General features: G+C 38.7%; 1 protein-coding gene across 3 annotated transcripts in view; it reads left to right on the forward strand.

Annotated features, from left to right (window-relative positions):
- FRMPD4 (FERM and PDZ domain containing 4) overlaps positions 1 to 18,978 on the forward strand; it is a 316,048-nt gene that overhangs the window by 288,488 nt on the left and 8,582 nt on the right. For all 3 annotated transcript variants that reach the window (XM_075428441.1, XM_075428461.1, XM_075428451.1), the window contains exons 6-13: positions 5,300 to 5,404; positions 6,581 to 6,688; positions 9,818 to 9,949; positions 11,992 to 12,111; positions 12,853 to 12,989; positions 14,165 to 14,291; positions 16,653 to 16,742; positions 17,341 to 17,523. In XM_075428441.1, the coding sequence (XP_075284556.1) occupies positions 5,300 to 5,404; positions 6,581 to 6,688; positions 9,818 to 9,949; positions 11,992 to 12,111; positions 12,853 to 12,989; positions 14,165 to 14,291; positions 16,653 to 16,742; positions 17,341 to 17,523 (1,002 nt within the window). The remainder of the gene's footprint in view (positions 1 to 5,299; positions 5,405 to 6,580; positions 6,689 to 9,817; positions 9,950 to 11,991; positions 12,112 to 12,852; positions 12,990 to 14,164; positions 14,292 to 16,652; positions 16,743 to 17,340; positions 17,524 to 18,978) is intronic.

Here is an 18,978-nt window from a genome sequence, read left to right on the forward strand (position 1 = left end):
GTGTCATATGTGTGCTGCGCAGCCTTTCTTCTTCCACCCCTGTCTGGTGCAAATCCCAGTGAGCACTGCTGCTCCTGACCTTTCTTCCTGGAGGCCTTCTCTTAGGCTAGATGGATTTTTCTGGAGTGTAGTTCTACGAAATACATGATCTTTTCAGCAGTGAAGACTGTGAGAAAATTCAGTGTGAACTTGCATGTTAAGTGTTTCAGCAAAGTGGAAAAGAGCTCCTCCACCCTTCACCCTGTCCACCATTTTCTCCTTGGAGTTCTCCCCCGGGCTCAAGTTGCCGTTAGGTCTCTTTTGCCCCATCATTAGCTCTTTCTCCCATCTCAGGTGCATTATCATCCTTATAGTCCTTCATTTGTTCATTTTAGCCTGGGTTTGTATGGGGTGAAGGTTTCTTTCATTCCTGAAGGTCCTCATCCTTGCAGAGCTGTAGGGCTGAAGATAGTACGGCATGGCTGACATTTTTTGTACTTTTATACACTTGCTTCAGAGCACTCACCTGTGTATGAGAGGTAATCATGAATGTAAAGGAGTAATCCAGGAATGTAAAGGACTGAACTTTGGAGAGGCAGCATCCCAAAAGGCCGGTGGGGGAGATTTTACGGCGGACCTCCAAATTTAATAAACGCAGAGATAGATGGCCCAGGCCCATCTAGTCACAGGATGAACTGCAATGTCTGCATATTCCACAAAGTGTAAAGCTGACCTGTGGTTTCACTCATGGTTTTGGGGACAATCACACGAGGCTGTTTTTTACCGTAGATGGAACAGATTGGATTTTCTCAATGCCTGCATTAAAGTAAGGTTTGGCTATTCCCCAGTGTTATACATATTTGGGACTAATGATCAGACTGTGATTACCATCTAAAAATAGTAAAATATAAATCATGCAAATAGTGAAATATAATTGTCTATGATAGATCACCAGCTTTGAAGAGAGAACCCAAATCTAACTACTAATTCAGCAATTAAATTTGTGCCAAGAGTTTAACAAAGAAACACTGGTGATGATGGTCTGTCAGTGCCCTGTGGTTATAACAAATTACTGCATGGTAAAACTTCTGCACATTATTGCTTCCATCTCCCTACCTGCTCTTCTACAATGCTCTTGTGAGCCAGGGTAGTTGTTTCAGCCTTGCTCACAGTTATGAATGGCAGTATTTAGTTTGCCTTTGGGCATTACATAATGTTCCACTTAATAAATTTAATTCTTCCTTTTATTCACATTTTATTTGCTTGCTAAATTTTGTCTCATATAATTGCCTTTAGAGATGGAACAAGAAGTCAACACATTTTTGCGGTCATGCAATTTTTCCTTATTTCCTGACAAACATAATATTTCATATTAAACTAATAATTAATTTTAAGTAAAAAATTTTAAAGTGATTGCAGACACAATTTGTAGCTATTTAAAACTTTGGTATTTCTGTCAGATTTTGACACTCCTTATCACAAAGCAGGTTTTCTTTTCAACCTGTGACTGTCCCATACTACTGCCTTGTTTAATGTCTTTATGGTAGCTCAGTACTACAATATCCTCTTCTCAGTGCTAAATCCTTCTTTTTCTTGAGCATGAGTACAGGTTTTGTTGTTGCAGCACCTCTACTAGCAGGAGCACTCAAAGGGGCTTTTGCATCAAATAAACACCATTTCACTTGGAATCTCCCCCAAATTACAGTTTACCTGCAAAAGCAGACAAAGTACTAGACACTCTTATTTTCATCAAAAAACAGTTTCCCTCAAAATTAAGGATATTGTTTCTAAAAGCTGTTAAAATTACCGGCTATAATGCCACTGACAAAAATAGGATCTCATTTTGAAAAGTTCAGAAAATGAGGAAAATAAGATTTTCCAGAAAGCTTCCTCTTGTTATAGCAGTCTCTCATGTTTTGACCCTGCATCATGGGATGCCCTTTGATTGCAGTCCGTCCTAAGCAGGGTTCAAAGGAAGGTGTCAGTCTTCACTGTCGTTTCCTCCAAGCAAATCTCTATGCAATGTTTCATTTCTCTTGTTAGCGGTTGCTCCAGGTACCGTTGAAATGATCAGCTGAATGTTTACTGAATTCTGCGTAAGCAAGTAAACATTATTTTAAATCCTGATAAATTTGAGTTTTTAACAGGAAATGGTGCTTAGGTCACACAGTGTGAAGTTTGTGGGTTTTTGAAGTGTTTTGACTCCTTAAAATGTGTCCCCTCATTTTGCAAAAGTCACTCTAATTAAGCTGTTTTTATCTATGACAATGTGCAGAATTTACTTGCAGTGATAAATGTTCTGCATTAGTGTAAACACCTCCTGCTTAAGGTCATTAACAGAGGATAATGGCTTCCATTTGGCTAAAAAACGGAGTATCAGAAAGAAATGAACCTGGCACTCTGAGAATCATTAACTGATAGCATTCTTCGCCTACAAACCTGAAGACATTAAGACAGAATAAAGCAGCACATCATCTTGCTGATGATTTGTTAGGCAAACTTCGACAATCAAACCCAACTGTTTTCCTAGGTATTTGCTGCACTCTTCTGAAACAGTTCCTTTGTCAAAGAGAAAATGTCAAGTGCCAGGTTAATGCAGAGGTAGAAACAATGAGACTGTGCAATTAAATGCAAAAGCTGTGCTATTACTCAAACCTTAAACCAGCAGAGAACATTCCCCAAAAGGCCTGGCACAGCTGTTCTAGTTTTCCCTACACCCCTGGTTTACAGTCTGAACGTTTTTAGAAAGCAGTCTGCTTCCAGGCTCACCCAGAGTGTCTGGCAAGCGGCTGGAGTCCTGACTGCATTGTCACAGCCAACGTGGGAAGGGAGAGAAGCTGCACATGGTGTGGCCGACCATGGTGTGGTCCCCTGGCTCTGCAACGTGTTCGTTAAACCCCATGTCCTGGAGGAGTTCTTGAGAACCTGTGTATGTTCAAATCTTTCAGTTGTGTTGGACTCCCCTACCACATTTTTGCAATAACATAATTTAAGTGTTTACCGCCCCCCCCCCCCCCCCCCCCCCACAAGTGACTTTTGAGGTTGTAGAGAGGAAATGAGAGAGGTTGTAGAGAGCAACAGAGCCACGCAGAGGTTTGCCAGATTTACTGTATGGGAATAACCTTGTCAGAATCCGGAAGAGAATTTGGCAGTCTGCCTGTAAAGAGAGGCCAGACTGGTGACTCATCTGCAACAAGAGCAAACAACTGTAAAAAGCCTCTTCCAGCCAGAAGCGTGAGTGAGTGAAAGCCACTCTTTTCCCCTTGCCCTTACAAGGGAGAGCCAGTAGCCTGCTCCTGTAGCTCTGCTGCCCCATGGCAGCGGGAATCAACAAGTTGCAAGCCGTTACTTGGTTGCCATATAGACTGTCCCCCTTACACGCTGCAGAAAGGGACTATGTGGAGAGGAGAGAGATTAGAAAAGGCATGAGTAGAAGTATTATCTTAATCATGGTCTTATTGTATACTGTGTCCTTCTGGGAATTCATTGGGAATTCATGTCTAGAGTACAATTATATAAGCATGGCGCTTGAGCATTTCCATGTTGTTCTTTCTTGCTGAAGAAGTGGTTTGGGTCCCCTGCCCTGAGACATTAACTTTTTTTTTTTTTAACTATTTTTCTTTCTTTCTTTTTGGGGGTTGTTTTAAATCTTTGGGGTCGGGGGGGGGAGGGCTTCTGCGTTTTTTCAGCACTGGCTTTTGGAAGCTGAGCTTGATTTGATCATGGGGTTGAATTTTCTGTCATTTACTGTTACTGATTAAAAAGATGTATGGTCATAGCTGCTAGAGAGGAGGTAAGAAAGAATGAACTGTAAAAGTGAAGAAGCATTCATTTTTATTTCTTGATTCTATTTTGTGCTCCAGGAATTATTGGATGGCTCTGATATTTCCTGGGAGGATGTGGCATCTTTCATTCCTTGTTCACTAGTTGATACTGAGCCTATGCTAATAGTTAGCGTGTTTTCAATGTGATAATAAATCAGCGATATACAGAAATGAGCCAGAGACTTCTTCCTGCTAGATACTAGAAACAAGGCTTCTGCATCACAAGAAAATAACTTTTTAAGCAGTTTCAGCAGAGATCAGAGACGAGAAGAGCATGTGGCCTTGCAGCCTTGGACTACTCCATCACTCCTGCAGATTGTTAGCTGAGTCAAAATTTGAGTGATGGTGTGTTTACAAGGACTGCTGTCATGCCACATTGCTAATAGGAAGTTATTCCAGGATCATCATCACTGATGCCTGCACCAATTTCTCATAAGCAAACCAACATGAGTTAGTCTTTTCAGTATCCAAAACTAGTAAAGCCACTTATCAGGAGTTAGGATAAGATTCTGAAAATCTTAATTCATATTTTACTGAAACTAATGGACCCAAACCTGGCACAAAGGAGTCCAGTGATTTTCAGCCGAAGCCAGAATTCCTTCTGTTGCCCGTTATCATAGTTATGGAGTTAGGCAGTGCCAGAAGCTCTGTTTGTAGCTGACCTGAGAATAAAAGTACCTTGCTTCTGCTGCTGAAAATGGAAATCCTGTTGACTGTGAATATTTAATTTATTACTAAAAATGAGTTCGTAGTTGAACTTCTCAAATGGGGAGAGAATTTTTTTCCAAAGGCTGAACACTTGATCACAGGTGAACCCATTGAGTAATGTAGTAGGTAAAAGTCAGAAAATTAGGAATGTTTCTAGGTTTCTAATCCATGAAGTCCCACAAAGTATCTAATCTATTGAAGGCAAGCCTTGCACAGCATTTGTGTAGGGGATATGTTTAGGGGAAGCCTACTAGCCTGCAGGTACCTCTTGGTGGTTCTAACTTGTTTTTTTGAAGTGGACTAACACAGTGAGACGTGACTGCACTTGGAGAGCTCTCAGACACATTTTTGGCAAAGGTTTTGTGTATATCTGTATCTAGTGGATCATAGATTATGCAAAAATTCAGTGTTTGAAGGAAGGGTCACTGGCTGGTCACTGGTCGGTGTCTGTTCAGGCAAACAAGTCTTGTTGACAGCAGTCATTGTGGAAGCACTACAAGGAATTTGTATGTACACCGAGAGCCCTTCTCATCGCTCCATTCTGACAGAGGGATAACTTTCAGTATGTGCAGTATGCACCGGTGATTTCTTATATGTATGTACATATGTATTATCTCAGGAAGCCTTCTGGTTTGACTGTATTTCCATTCTTTGGTGAATGGTATGCAAAGCGTTGCTGTATACCTGGAGCTGCTAGTGTGTCAGAAACAGGGGCAATAACTGAAAAAGGAAAGATAGGTTTTAACTTGAAGTTATGTGATATATCTTGTCATCATTTTTCCTTCCAGTCTCCTAAATCAGCTTTTATTAGTGCTGCAAAAAAGGCAAGATTGAAGTCCAATCCTGTCAAAGTGCGCTTCTCAGAAGAAGTAATTATCAATGGCCAGGTGTCGGTGAGTATTCAACTTTTTAACCTCAGGAAGGACTGAGCATTTCGTCCAAAGGTACACCTCAAGGCTGGGAAGTGAGGCAATTTCGGAATAGTGGCGATAGGCTTGCTAAGGGAAGGGTTTTTCTGTTCCTGAAGTGTTCAAAAGATCTGTTTTTAAAGTCCATCGGGCCCATAATACTGTGAAAAATTTGTGCCTTCTTAAAATCAAATTAAAATGCTAGTGAATGCATTTTGTGGTGATAGCACATGTATGTCTCTGTTTATAGTCTTCATAGTGCTTGCTTGGGGTTTTTTTCAGAGCAATTTTGTAGTAGGAAAACCCATAACCTCAAGAGAAGTAGCATGTCAGGAAAACAGATTAACATTACCTTACAGACCTCTTCAAAATTTGTTTTATCTGCTTGAACTTGTTGTTTCCAGCCCTTAGGCAAAGTCAGCGTCAGCCTCCCGTTGAGAGGCACTGAACTCCTCCTTAAACATGAACTCCTGGCTCATTTTCATAATTTGGCAGAGCATCATTCCACATTGATATATTTATCCAGCTCTCTTCCAAACATAAATTGATACTGCAGTTTGTCAAAAGCAGTTTCTGCCTTTTTTTAAAAAAAAAAAATAAAGCTTTGTTTCTCTTCCTTTTCCCTGTTTATTTTACTGTCATTATTACGAATTGTCACAATTAAGTAGCAGTATTATATGTTACTCTCCTTAAATGATGACAGATATTAGCATTTAATATCCAGCTATAAAAAGAATGTAAAACAGCTTGATTGTAATTCTTACTAATGAATCTGCAGTTCCTGTTTTGTAGACTGAGGACACTATATAGCTCAGTGTCTTCAGAGAAACAGTAATCTATTCTTCTGTTTTATTGAAAATGTTTCAACTTTAGAGGTAGCATTTTTGTCAGAGAGATAGTATTTAGGGAAAGAAAATACTCCAAGCCAGACGTAAAATATATGTGAACAGTTACATTTTTCCAGGAAAGAGACCTGTGGAGCGCAGCTGTCATGAGTGTGGTTAGAGACTTGCAGGGCATTGCTAATTCTGCTTTCAGTTTGAGCCGACACACTCCTTTTCAGTTATTACCTTTCCATCTGAATGATGTCCTTCTTTGTAGAATAACATTGAGATTTCCGTGGTTACATGTTGTAATCTGATTCACTGATTTGCTTGGCAGGAAACAGTTAAGGACAATTCACTTCTTTTCATGCCAAATGTTCTGAAGGTGTATCTTGAAAATGGACAAACCAAATCTTTCCGGTTTGACTGCAGCACTTCCATAAAGGTAGGCTAGATACACCTTGGTATGCAGTGCCAATATTGCCAGTTAACTCTTTTCAAGACCTTCAGTAATTGTAATTTACTTGGAATGCTTTAAGATCAAAATTACTGATGTGCTCAGTTGGGGTTAGACTCATAGTTCAGAAATAATGAGATTTTGGTCCATTTTTCTGCTGCTAAAAATGTGTTGTCAATGAAGAAGAAGTAGAAGTGATCATTTAAATGTGCCTGGCGCGCAATTAAAAATGTGTGGTCCTATCATTTTGATATGCTGCCAGATACTAGCATGATTTGTCAGCAAAAGTCAGGAGCTAAAAAGATTAAGATGTTGGTTGCTAATTGAATATCATCTAGCTTGTCATCCAGTGAACCTGGGATGGGATATTGTAGGGTTATGCTGGTGAAAAATTGCTCATCTCAGTGTAATGCCCTGTATAATTTTCATAACAAATTTCACGTAGAGACTTAAGGAGATGAAGCCCTGGCACAAAACCGAGGCTGCTGGGGAGTGTCTGTGACACTGTTCCATGTAGGTTCCTAAACCAGAGGCAACGTCAGTGTCTGTCTGTGGGTGCCGTGGAGTAGCGTAGTAAGCAGCACGCCTAGCACTGTTGGGCATGCTGCTAGTCTCTCAAGCATTTTTGTTTGGGTGAGCTAGTTTTAACACAGATACTGCATGGTTGGGACACTGAGACAAGAGAGATGCATGGGTGGGAATGATCAGTGAAGTCTGGGGATGCAGTTTGCAGCTGCACTGCCAACTTTTGCTGGCGTTAAGGGATTGTAAAGCTATCTGAAGAAAGGCTGCTTTTCTGCTCACTGTGATTCAGCAGTATACTCAATCCTTTAGAACAGCAAGAAGAGTGATTTACTAAGGTAAACAAGAGGAAATTTACTCCAGTCTGAAGGCAAAACAGATATTGAAGTTACACTTAAAAATGAGCTGCAGTATCTGTTTCTAGTTCATATATATGTGTGTTAGGCATAAATTGAGTGCAGGTAATGAATACAACCCTTCACTCTACGGCCATGGGATACTGAATTCCTTCAGTCCATTTGAGAATTTGGTTGGGTGAAGAATTAGGAGACATGAATCATGTAGATAGAGAGGTCTCCATACCCGCCTAAGGCCCACGAGCTCACTTTCCAGTATTTTCTTTTATTAACATAAAAACAACCAACCTGTTACAGAATATTTTGCCTCTAAAGACCTGTCTTTGGCCATCCCGTTACATAAGTTTTCAGTAGTTCTGTCGTGGGTGTGTCATGTACTGTGAGACCATATATCTAGCCTGAAGTCACTTGCGAAGACACCCATGTGGGCTCAGCAACCTAGCTGTATTGATGTTGTAAGCCTGCTTTGAACTTAGTCATTCTGACTTTTTGTAGGAATAATTCCCTTTGCATCTAATTCAGGCAATGAATATTCCATAGTTTGCACATATTCTTGCATGTACGTATGTGTATATTCCTCATTGTGGACGGGTAGGTGTGGATTGCTGCTTCTTTTCCTAAACCATGGTGAAGCAGACGTACCTGAGTTGAGTCAAGGCAAAGGCAGTTTTTTTCCACCCCTGGCAGTCCCGTAACTCACCACTTAACAACGAGGGTGCAACCAGTGCCTCACCTGCAGTCCTCTCTTTCCTTATTGCTGGGAGGCAGCACCTGGGCTGACTCTTAAGTTATCAGATGAGAGGATAGGCTAGCAAAAAATTTGGTTCAGTAGGTCAATGCCTATTAGCATCGTATTTTAAAAGGTCCAAGACAGCTAGCAGAAAACAGTACCATTATTGTCCCCTCTTAAAAACTTACATTTAGTATTATGTCTGTTCATGTTACTGTTATGCCCCTTGTCTTTGAGCATAGTTTAGGAGTATAAATAAAAGTAGATTTAATGTGTAAGCAATAAATTCCCAGTTAGTCAGAATAATATAATATTTAACTCCATTATTTAGAGTGGTTGCCTGCAATCCATTAACACTGCCTTAAATTCTTTACCTTGTAGGGAGTTGTCTCCATCCTCCTACATACATTTTTCATCCACAAATTTGGTGTTGATTTTCCATAAACACACTGTAATTGATCAATTAATCTTCCTAAATTATGTGAAAACACTTGGATTACAATACGTCATGATGTCCTTAGTAAGTCCTATCCATCTGGATACTTATGTATATCTAAAAATCTTTTAGATGGATAGAAATGTTTTAATCTTTTCACCAACATAATGTGAAACTATTTTTAAATGATGGGTTATTATATGTTTCTTTTTCCTACTGCATTCACTAAAGCAAAAGATACCTTGCCAGATGATATTAATACTCTGCATATCTTTACAAAGCATTATATGAAAGTAAAGTAGGGATTGGTTGAATGGTTTTGTGAGGAGGTTTGTTTAGCTTTTATTTTAGAAGCAATTATTCTCGAATTAATAATTAGCCTTAGACATAATCCAATGTGAAAAAAACTAACTGGAAGTCTCTAAAAATGGGTTTTATACTATAAATTACACATAATCCCTGAATTTAGAGCTATTTTTCTGCACAGGTATCACCATCGTTGACTTTTCTGTCCACATTTAAAACTCAAGCATGTCCATTAAACACAAGTATCAAGAAGTGGACTTCAAAAACAACTCCTTCCCATAAGAACAAATAAAGGCCATTCATTTATTTTTTTTGTTGAACATATAAATGTGTTTGTACTGCTTGATGGCCCTGCACAAACAGTAAGTGAAGAGAACAGCAGAAAGACCATTTCTCCTTTGCTGATGGAGAGGTTTTATTTCCAGAGAGACAGAGAGAGATGATTTAAGGGCCACAGAAGTAATAATTTGCATGTTAAACTGCACATAAAGTTGTCCATTCACAGCAATTCCAGGTATATATTTTTCACATGCATGTCTGATACCATCTCAGAGGTGTTTGAATATAAAGGCGCTGTTTTTTCGCTGGGTGAATGTCTGTGATGTCTGGTATACTCATGCAGAACAGCCATGATACACGACTGTCCTCGCGTTTAAGATCTGGGCTTCCACCCTGTGCTGCGTACATGCAGGGTGCGTGGCAGTGAGGAATCGGGTCCCAAGCGCTTCATGAATTTAAGCACATTTTATAAATCCTTTGTTAATTAGGATGTCATCTTAACACTCCAAGAAAAGCTTTCCATCAAGTGTATTGAACACTTCTCCCTGATGCTGGAGCAGAGGGTTGAAGGATCTGGAACGAAACTCCTTTTGCTACATGAACAGGAGACTTTAACTCAGGTTTGTGTAATGATATGTGAAAACAGCTATTAATGGGACTGGTCAATCGGTAAATTATCCATCTTTTTAATTACTCAAGTGAGGGAACTGCAAGATTTATAGTTTGATATAGTCTATCAAATAGCAGTAATATTTAGAAGTGATTGTAAAAATCGAGTTCTCACAGAAAGCAGCTATTTTTCTATTCTATAGGCATCATATTTCATTGCTTCATTGGGCCATTAAAGATAGGACTGAAAGCTAGACAATGCTTATTAAAGCTTTTTTCGTAGTGTGTGTGGCCCAGCTAATAAATGTTCTCAACAGCTGGAAAATTGATGGTTACAATTCTGAGAAGCAGTCTGCCCAAACTCCTTTAAAAAACTTATTTTCATCTTTGGTTCCTATCTGATTATACAGATCTGTATCTGGGTAACAGGAAGTAATACTCTTTCTGATGAAGCCAAGTTTGGCTTGTTTATGCAGCAATACGTTATGTCACTTCAGTGGTGAGGAGTTGTGACCCAGAAAATGCTGGCGTGACTTTCTTCCGTAGAGCAGGGGGGTGTGACTAGAGGTAAAGCTGCTTCGCAGTTCCCAGCAGAGGACCCTGATTTTAGCCACCTAGCATTTTGCCAGACTGTTTACCCTGAAATTTTCCATGATATTGCTACATTTCAGAAGAACATTAGTATTTTAAAAATTTCACCTAAACTTACAAAAAATAGAGAGAAATGGATTCTTAGATGAGATAGGAAAACATGCCTAATTTGAGTGCCAGAATTCCTTCAGTCATGTAACTGGAGTCTGTGTAACGGTACGAAGGAACTTCATTTGCCAATTAATGGTCTTTCTAGCATTTTCCAGCTTCAAAGCATTTGACTTTGTCATGTCAGCTTTCTTTTCTTGTGGATATAAGCTGCCCAATGAATGCATGATACCCAGAAGTACTCAATACTGGCTCGTCTAGCCTAGCTGTCTCTCTATGAAGTAATTAGTAAAATTCCCGTTGAAATTAGAAGGATCAGAATAAACTAACACAGTGAGCTTTTGAAAATCTCATCCGGATGTTTTATTTATACATGCAGAGTATGCCTGGATATTTAGGAATGAGGTCAGAGACAATGTGAGATAAACACACATTTTGAAAATTGTTAGGGCAAGGCAGAGACTTAATTGGAGATTTTTGAAAGTACAGTTTTATCAATTAAAGATGTTGATTATAAAGTACACTGACTCTCTAACTACATTAGCCTAATTGAATAAACTACATTATTTCCCAGGGTTTATTCTCTGAAGTTCCTGTAAAATCAGCAATACTTTAATTTGCCATTATAATGTTGCTGCTGGCCATGACTTACAATGGTGTTATTGGATTGTTACCCTTTCATCCAATTACTCATTAACTATGTGGTGGTCCCCCATGAATACACCCAGATTACAGTGTTACATGCTTAACAAAGTTTTGCTGACCAACAAGCCAAGCAGTCTTTTTCATTTTTTAATGTGTTGGGTGAGATTTGTCTTGGTCAGAAGTCTAGGGCTAGGTCTCTTAATCCAGAACAACCCAGGAAAATTCGAAAGACCCAATTTCTTGCAAATTGTCTAGTGGATTAAATCAAGCAAGAGAAAGTAAGAAGAATAGCTGCTAAACTATTTCACCTGTGTTCTCAGTCAGTCTAAAAAGAAAACCTCCTAGCCCTTCTCATTTATTTTGGTCCTGCTGAAGCACAACTCAGTTTGTATTTCACTTGGATGATTTTCATTAAGGTTTGTTTTCTCTGTCCTTTCACTCTGGTTTAGAATGAGTGAATTCTGTTGCTTTGAGGATGAGTTGTATTGGGTAGTCATGCCTATGTGAATCTAAAAGTCCTCCCACAAGATTATGTGTATGGTGTTCTTAAGTGAAGAAAATGAGGAGCCCGTGGCAAAGCTCTTTGTTGTACAGAATTATTTTTATCGCTACTGTGTGGTTCTGGAACAGGATCATGGTGCCCGAGACTACAGACCACGTTACATGACTGGGGTTGCCAAGCTCTGATATGATTATTGCACTGTCCTAGGTGACCCAGAGGCCAAGTTCGCATAAGATGAGATGTCTTTTCAGGATTAGCTTTGTCCCAAAGGATCCCATTGATCTTTTAAGAAGAGATCCAGTTGCTTTTGAATATCTCTACGTACAGGTAAGTGAAAGCATGGCCATTGTTAGTGCAAAGGAGAATAAAAAGATAGTTGCACTCAGTGTATATATAGATTTATATCTTTACATAGAAAAGAGTTGCTGCAGTAAATCCTGGTTTTTATTTCTGCTGCATGAAGCCAATGAATGCATTTGGGGAATGTGCAAATCTTTATCATCTGCAAAGTCCCCTTCCTTCATAAGTCTCTCCAAATAGTAATGCTTTGATATCTTTCCAAAATATATTTGGCTTTAGAAAACAGTGAAGCTGAAGTAATTGCTAATACTTTTTTCTGGTACTGTAATGTCAGACAGAAATAATGTCTGAAAAGGAACTTCCAGTAAAATGGATGAGAAAACCGATGTACAAGCAATGTGGTTGTCATGGGTATCTCATCGGTTAGGATTCTGCTATCCTGAGTCCAGATACATTGACACCCTCCCAACACTCTTTGTGAAAGAGGATTACTGTTCTCCCCAGGAAGGATGAAGAGAGCTTAGATCAAAATGCTCATGCCTTCTGCTCTTTGGCAGAAGTCCTTGTGTACTTCAGAAGTGCCCATACCCTGGTGAGCATCTGACACCTCTGAGAGCAACAGTCCTGCCTTCAGCATGGTCCTGTTTCTGAGTTCGAGGTTACTCTTCATGCAATGTTAATTTCTGAAAGAAAAAAAAAAAGGGACTATAATTTATTTTTAGTGCTAGATTTTTGAACTTCATGCTCCCTCTACTGGTTCTTTGGCAGAGCTGTAACGATGTGGTTCAGGAAAGATTTGGACCAGAACTGAAGTATGACATTGCCCTTCGGTTGGCCGCGTTACAAATGTATATTGCAACTGTGACCACCAAGCAAACTCAGAAAATCTCCCTCAAATATATAGAGTAAGTTGAGAATACAGTGTGTTCTTTCAAAGTGAAGCATTAGGAGTAACTCGTAGATTCTTTAACGTTGTTTCTTTAATATGTTTACGTGTATGCACCAATTTTAGGTTCATTCTTGGTTGCTGAAATTGATTCAGGTGTGTTAAGAGCTGGAAGTATGGACTACACGTTTTGGTCATCTGTTTAGGCACATGAAGTAGCCTATGACTGTAAATAAGATTAAGTCGCTTGTTTTCAATGTTTTAATGGTCAGATCTAAGTTTATATGGTCGGAATCCTAGGGTTTTAATAGAGATTATTATAGTAAGATTCAGGTGATATCTCAGTTCAGAAGATTGTAGGGTCTTAGATTCCACTTGAAAGATATCTTAGATATGAAGCATCCCAGTAGGCACCTGCTTTGTGTTAGACAACCTGTATTTGTAACTACAAAGAAAATTTCCATAATGCAACTATGTGTACATCTGCTTGGATTTAAAAAAACCAAAAAAACGAAAAAACCAAAACCCAAACAACTCAAAACTTTGTTAGTTTTGCTTCGTTTGCTTGCAGAATGCAAATAAGAACTGTTGGACACTTGATCTTGTAGAGTTTATCCACCGTACTGAGGATCATGTTATATTGTATTATATTAATGAATCAGCAGAAGTAATTACTTACAAGAGTCAGTCTTCTATCGAAAGGGGTGCTTCAAGCACAAAAGAAGATTTAGTAAAAGGAGGGAGAGTGGTTGGTTTTGAGAGGAAAAAACCCAAAATACAAGTGATAAAGACAATGGATGACTTCTTTGCATATTCTAAAAAATCCCTAGAATATACTGACATTAACATTAAGTGGCTAAGTCTTCTGCAATTTTAATTCTATAATGGTACTTGCCTATGTAATGAAGTGGTGTTTAACAATACAGCATAGAATTTAAACATAAAAACTTTGTTTCTGAAAGGCATGATGGAAGAGATAGAAGGGATAGAAGAAAGATTGCAGATAATTTTTTTTAAAGCATCTTTTTCATAAGTAATACATAGTTTGAATATAGAAAATAATGTGTTATTGACAAACTGGGCTTGATCAACTCACCTATTTTCAGGCATTGATTCACTTGGCATCACAGTCACCAGTTTTAGATAAATAATCATCACAGGAATGTGAAATTAAATATATGCCTTTTATTGCAGAAAAGAATGGGGATTAGAGACTTTTCTTCCATCTGCTGTGCTGCAAAGCATGAAAGAAAAGAACATAAAGAAAGCACTTTCACACCTTGTCAAAGCAAATCAAAACCTAGTTCCTCCGGGTAAAAAGGTATTACATTTGCATCTTAATGGAAAATATGTTTTAAAGAACAGAAAGGGTGGTGTGCATGGGAAGCATTTAAAATTAATCCATTGGAAAAACACTTAGCCATTATGTTTTCAGAGAATATAGACAATTTAACTTTCAGTGCTCAGTATAACATAGCCAAGAACAATTAAAAATAATTAATTATATCCCAACTAAACTATCTTCTTATCTTGAGAATGCCAGAAAACTGGTTATTAACGCTTCATGTATGATAAAGATACATATTTTTCAAATAATTTAGTGCTTCCTATTAACGGCAGACTTGTTATGAACGCTATTGTTCTGCCACTGATGCTCAGACTATGGGCCTAACATAAATGCTGTTTTTTTCAGGATTATTTTCCATTATACTATAAATGGAGACCTTTTGCTGGCCAAGATCTAACTGTATAGATGATGTTCCTGACAGTAACTGACCCATCTTGCTACTGTAAAATGCTTTTCTTAGCACTAAGGTTTAAATTCAGTTGGAAAAAACATGTAGAAGACAGTATCTCTGAGAAATGCCTTTGTTATATGCATACAGCTGAGGCTGGTTTTAGACACCATAATGAGGTTTCTTTATGCAAGTCATCTAGTCACTCTTTGTAGTCAATGGAGAGAAGTGGGCACTTCTAGGGAGCGATTCATCCCATCCTACATTAGGAACCAAAAATAGGTCAGATGACTTGTGTCCTAGAAATGCCTATTTCTCTGCACAGACTATACGAAGAACCTAAGAGTGACTAGTTGAGGCATAAAATGAGTTGAATCCTGCTTCATGACTCTCTGTTTCTGAACGGAAAAACCCCAAAACACCTTGTGCCTCAGCTAAGGTTCATTAAGATCAGCAGATATCCTGCTTGGAGGTTTCAGGCCACATCATGACTGTGAATGTAGCTCTGGAGCTGCGATGCTCAGGAAGAAAGGCCACCTTTTTGGCTGAAGCACCACACATATCCTGTACTGCTGAAGCTAAAGTTAAATAATGCCAATTGGTTATTTTTCATCCTGGTAGTGTAAATTTGGGGTTATTTTGGAAGCCATCGCTGCTGCAGGCCTTGCAGGTGAGGACAGTGGCACACAGCATCGGTTCTTGATTAGAAGAGAGGTTGCAACAGTCCCTTCCTGCAGTGAGCAGACTTCATTGGTTTTGCTTCATTCTTTTCAATTTGAGCTGTGGAAATGTGTTGTGTGCCCACCTGCTTTTTTAGCAGGTAGGTCTCAAAAACAAAGCATCTGAGCTCATTGTCACCTTCTGTCTCACTTGTAGGTACTAACGCAGGAACTGATTTCTTTCTGGGGTCTTATCTCCTTCCACCTGGAGGGAAGCCTGTCATTCTCAGGATTCTCCTGTTTTTTACAACCCCTGTGTATTTCTTCACCAACTGAACACCTGGTGAAGGGAAGGGGAAAGCATTCCCACTCATTGCTCTGCTCTGGATTCATTGCCTCCTTGGTATCTAGAAAAACCTTAGGACAGGGGCTCTTAAAATGCTGTTCAAGATCAAATAAGAGTTTGAATTGGAAGTCTAGTGGCTGAAATGAGCATAGCAAATGAGATGAGCTTGTTTAATCTTATCTTTTAAAAGTCCAGATATAAGGATTTACCAGGGAGGTACAAGGTTTGGGTCCAGACTGTGTGGGTGACATGAACTGTTTCTTGTTTCCATTCAATGTCATAAAATATTTCCAAGTTGTTTCCTTTTTAAGTAGGTAGTTTAAGCTCAGAGGAGAAAAAGGAGATAAATTATGGCATGTATTGCATGACATGATCATATGTATTGGTGTACTGTATTTGGCTTTCAGATCTATTCCCTACTAAATATAGTGAAAGAGTTTTATTTTTAAAAAATGGGAAATGCAGTAATGAGGTGGAATAATATGCCATATGCCACAAGTACCTAGCAAGATGTTAATACACAGAGCTGACAAAAGCAAATTCTTTGTTCTCTTTCTCTGTATAGGTACATAAATGTTTAAGAACTGGTGGTGATTATGAATGGGAAGCTGGTGTCTCAGTCTTGGAATCCCTCAATGAACAGATGTTTAATTTGACTAGTTTAACATTTTCCCTGCATTGGAGCAGTTATGATGTTCTTGCAGTACTCTGATCTGCCCGTACCCAAGTCCTCAGTGCATTTTAACTGAACAAGCAAGATCTTAAGAATGAAAATGTTTCTCCTCATCTGAAACTCAAGCATCTAATGATTTAGTTTCAGACTCTGAAGAGCTGTTGTCGCAGTCCATTCTCCTTAAGACTACACAAATACATTTTCTTTCTGAATTTGGTAATACGATGATTTCCACCGCTTCCTCTTATCCCTGTTTCTCCTTCCTTAGCTGTCTGCTCTGCAAGCCAAGGTGCATTATCTGAAGTTCCTCAGTGATCTACGATTATATGGAGGGCGTGTTTTCAAGGCAACATTAGTGGTAATATTTATCTTGAAATAGTGTCTCTCTTCTGTTGATTTTTTTATCCAAATATCTTTTTGCAAAAGCTGGACAATATAATTTTCTTTAGAAGTTTAGGTTCTATTCATACACTTAAAAAATAACTGTTAAATTGAACCAAATCACTTTTTTTCTTTTGATCTTGAAAACAACGTTCCTTTTATAATTTGAATTTTTACTGAGGATTTAGAGATAGATTAGCACCCTGTTGGCAAATAGCACCATCCAATTGACTGTAGAATACTAGTATTATTAGTCTGGAAAATTCTTGATGACAAAGATTTTCTTTTTAACAGAAGCGGGTTCCGTCCGTCCATCTGTCTGTCCATCTTACTATCCATTTAAAAGCTACAGTACAGTCAATATCCAGGAGCAGATTCCTTTATTTTTTGTTTTTAATTATGAATGAAGTATGTTCTTCTATATCATATCTCCTTAAACAAACATAATAATCTTCAATGTAGAAATGCCCTGCAAATGTAGCTCCATGCAAATGAAAGAAGGCAGTGGCAGTTTCTGTCACTATGCAGTACCTATCATGTCTTTCACTTTTGTTTTTTTTCTCTTTCTCCTGAAGCAGGGAGAAAAGCGTTCGGAAGTCACTCTGTTAGTAGGGCCACGGTACGGGATCAGCCATGTGATAAACACCAAAACAAACCTGGTGGCTCTCCTAGCAGACTTCAGCCATGTGAACAGGATTGAGATGTTTACAGAAGACGAAAGCAGTGTTAGAGTTGAGCTGCATGTCTTAGATGTAAAAGTAAGTTTGTTGTTGATTTATATTGACAGAATATCTTTAAATAGTGTTTTTATCTTTATTTGGGTATTTGCTCAAGCTACACTGTTCTGAACATTTTCATGCCAGTAACATTCTGAGGGTGTATTTTGAGGTTTTTTGTGATCAGAGTGCATGTAGAGTACAGCTTGGGCATTTGAGGGACCTGTGGTGTACCAGACTGGTGCTTTGTGGCACTTGTATTCTGTTCTGATTTTTCTCTTGGCTGACACCAGACAACTTGCTTTGTTGTTGTCTTCCTTAATTTCCACAATGAGAAGAGGTGAGGGTGGAATTGGCCTTCTTTTGAAGCTCCTTGAGCCCCTAGAAGATCTTTCTAGTGTAACAGACAATATTATCACCATTGGAGTCGCATCAGAGCAGCGTCCCCTGTCATCCAGTGTTTTATCTGCAAAGTTCACTGCAAGTAACTGCATAATATATTCATAGGTGCTTTTCATCTACCTACAGTCATTTAATTTCTCTTGAATCCTACTTAACACTGTGTGGCATCTAGTGGCAATGAGTGGTTTTGTATATTATATGGTCCTGATTCTTCTTGGTGTGTTTTCTATTTGGTTTTGAAGTTAAAGGCTTCATAGACTGTTTAAAGCATTAATCAGGATAATCAGAGATTGAAGGAGGAGTTCTCATTATACTTGAAACTTAAATGTTCTATGAAAATAAATGGAGCCTAACAGTTCTTTTTGCTTACCCAGCTATATTCAAAAAACATACACAAGGAATATTTTACTAAGCTATTGTTTTGAATGCTTTAGATTTATTGACCTGGAACTGTTTCCCCATATTTAAGTTAATGAAAAAAAACATTGCTGTAAATTAATCTAGATGCTCTTTGACAGCAGCTTAAGAGAAATGTACAGTTTGGTGAACACAACATCTCTTTCACCTTACTTAGCAATGATAACATCTTAGGATCTCAGGCAACTTTACCTGCATTACTGTGCTAAACTTGTAGCCCTCTTGTGAGAAAGCTGTTATCACCTTTTTACAGATGGAGGAAGTAATATGGAAATTAAATCCTTCCCATCTACTCATATGTAAAATGCAGCACTGTATGCCATAGTATCATATGTTGTCATCATATTCTGGTGTTTTATATTATCATACTGTTACTGTCTTATTGCAAACCATGTATATCCCCATCTCCCTGCATTTTGACACATGTAATCTTAAACTCGGAGAGACTGGCGTAACATTAAAATTACAAATTTCGGAGGCTCTCAGTGGAATTTGACAAAAAATTTCCTCTGTGTGGGGCACAAGTAGGGGCCGTCACTGTGTCCTGTGGAGGAGATGTGGGCACACACAGGTAGTTACTCTCAACGGTTGTCTTCATCCTGTGGCTTACACTGAGGTAGCAGGTTCGTACATCCAGATCCTGAATGTGTCACTATATGTCATATATGCCAATATTTT

This window comes from Opisthocomus hoazin, chromosome 1, assembly GCF_030867145.1.
Source record: "Opisthocomus hoazin isolate bOpiHoa1 chromosome 1, bOpiHoa1.hap1, whole genome shotgun sequence".
NCBI classification, from domain to species: domain Eukaryota; kingdom Metazoa; phylum Chordata; class Aves; order Opisthocomiformes; family Opisthocomidae; genus Opisthocomus; species Opisthocomus hoazin.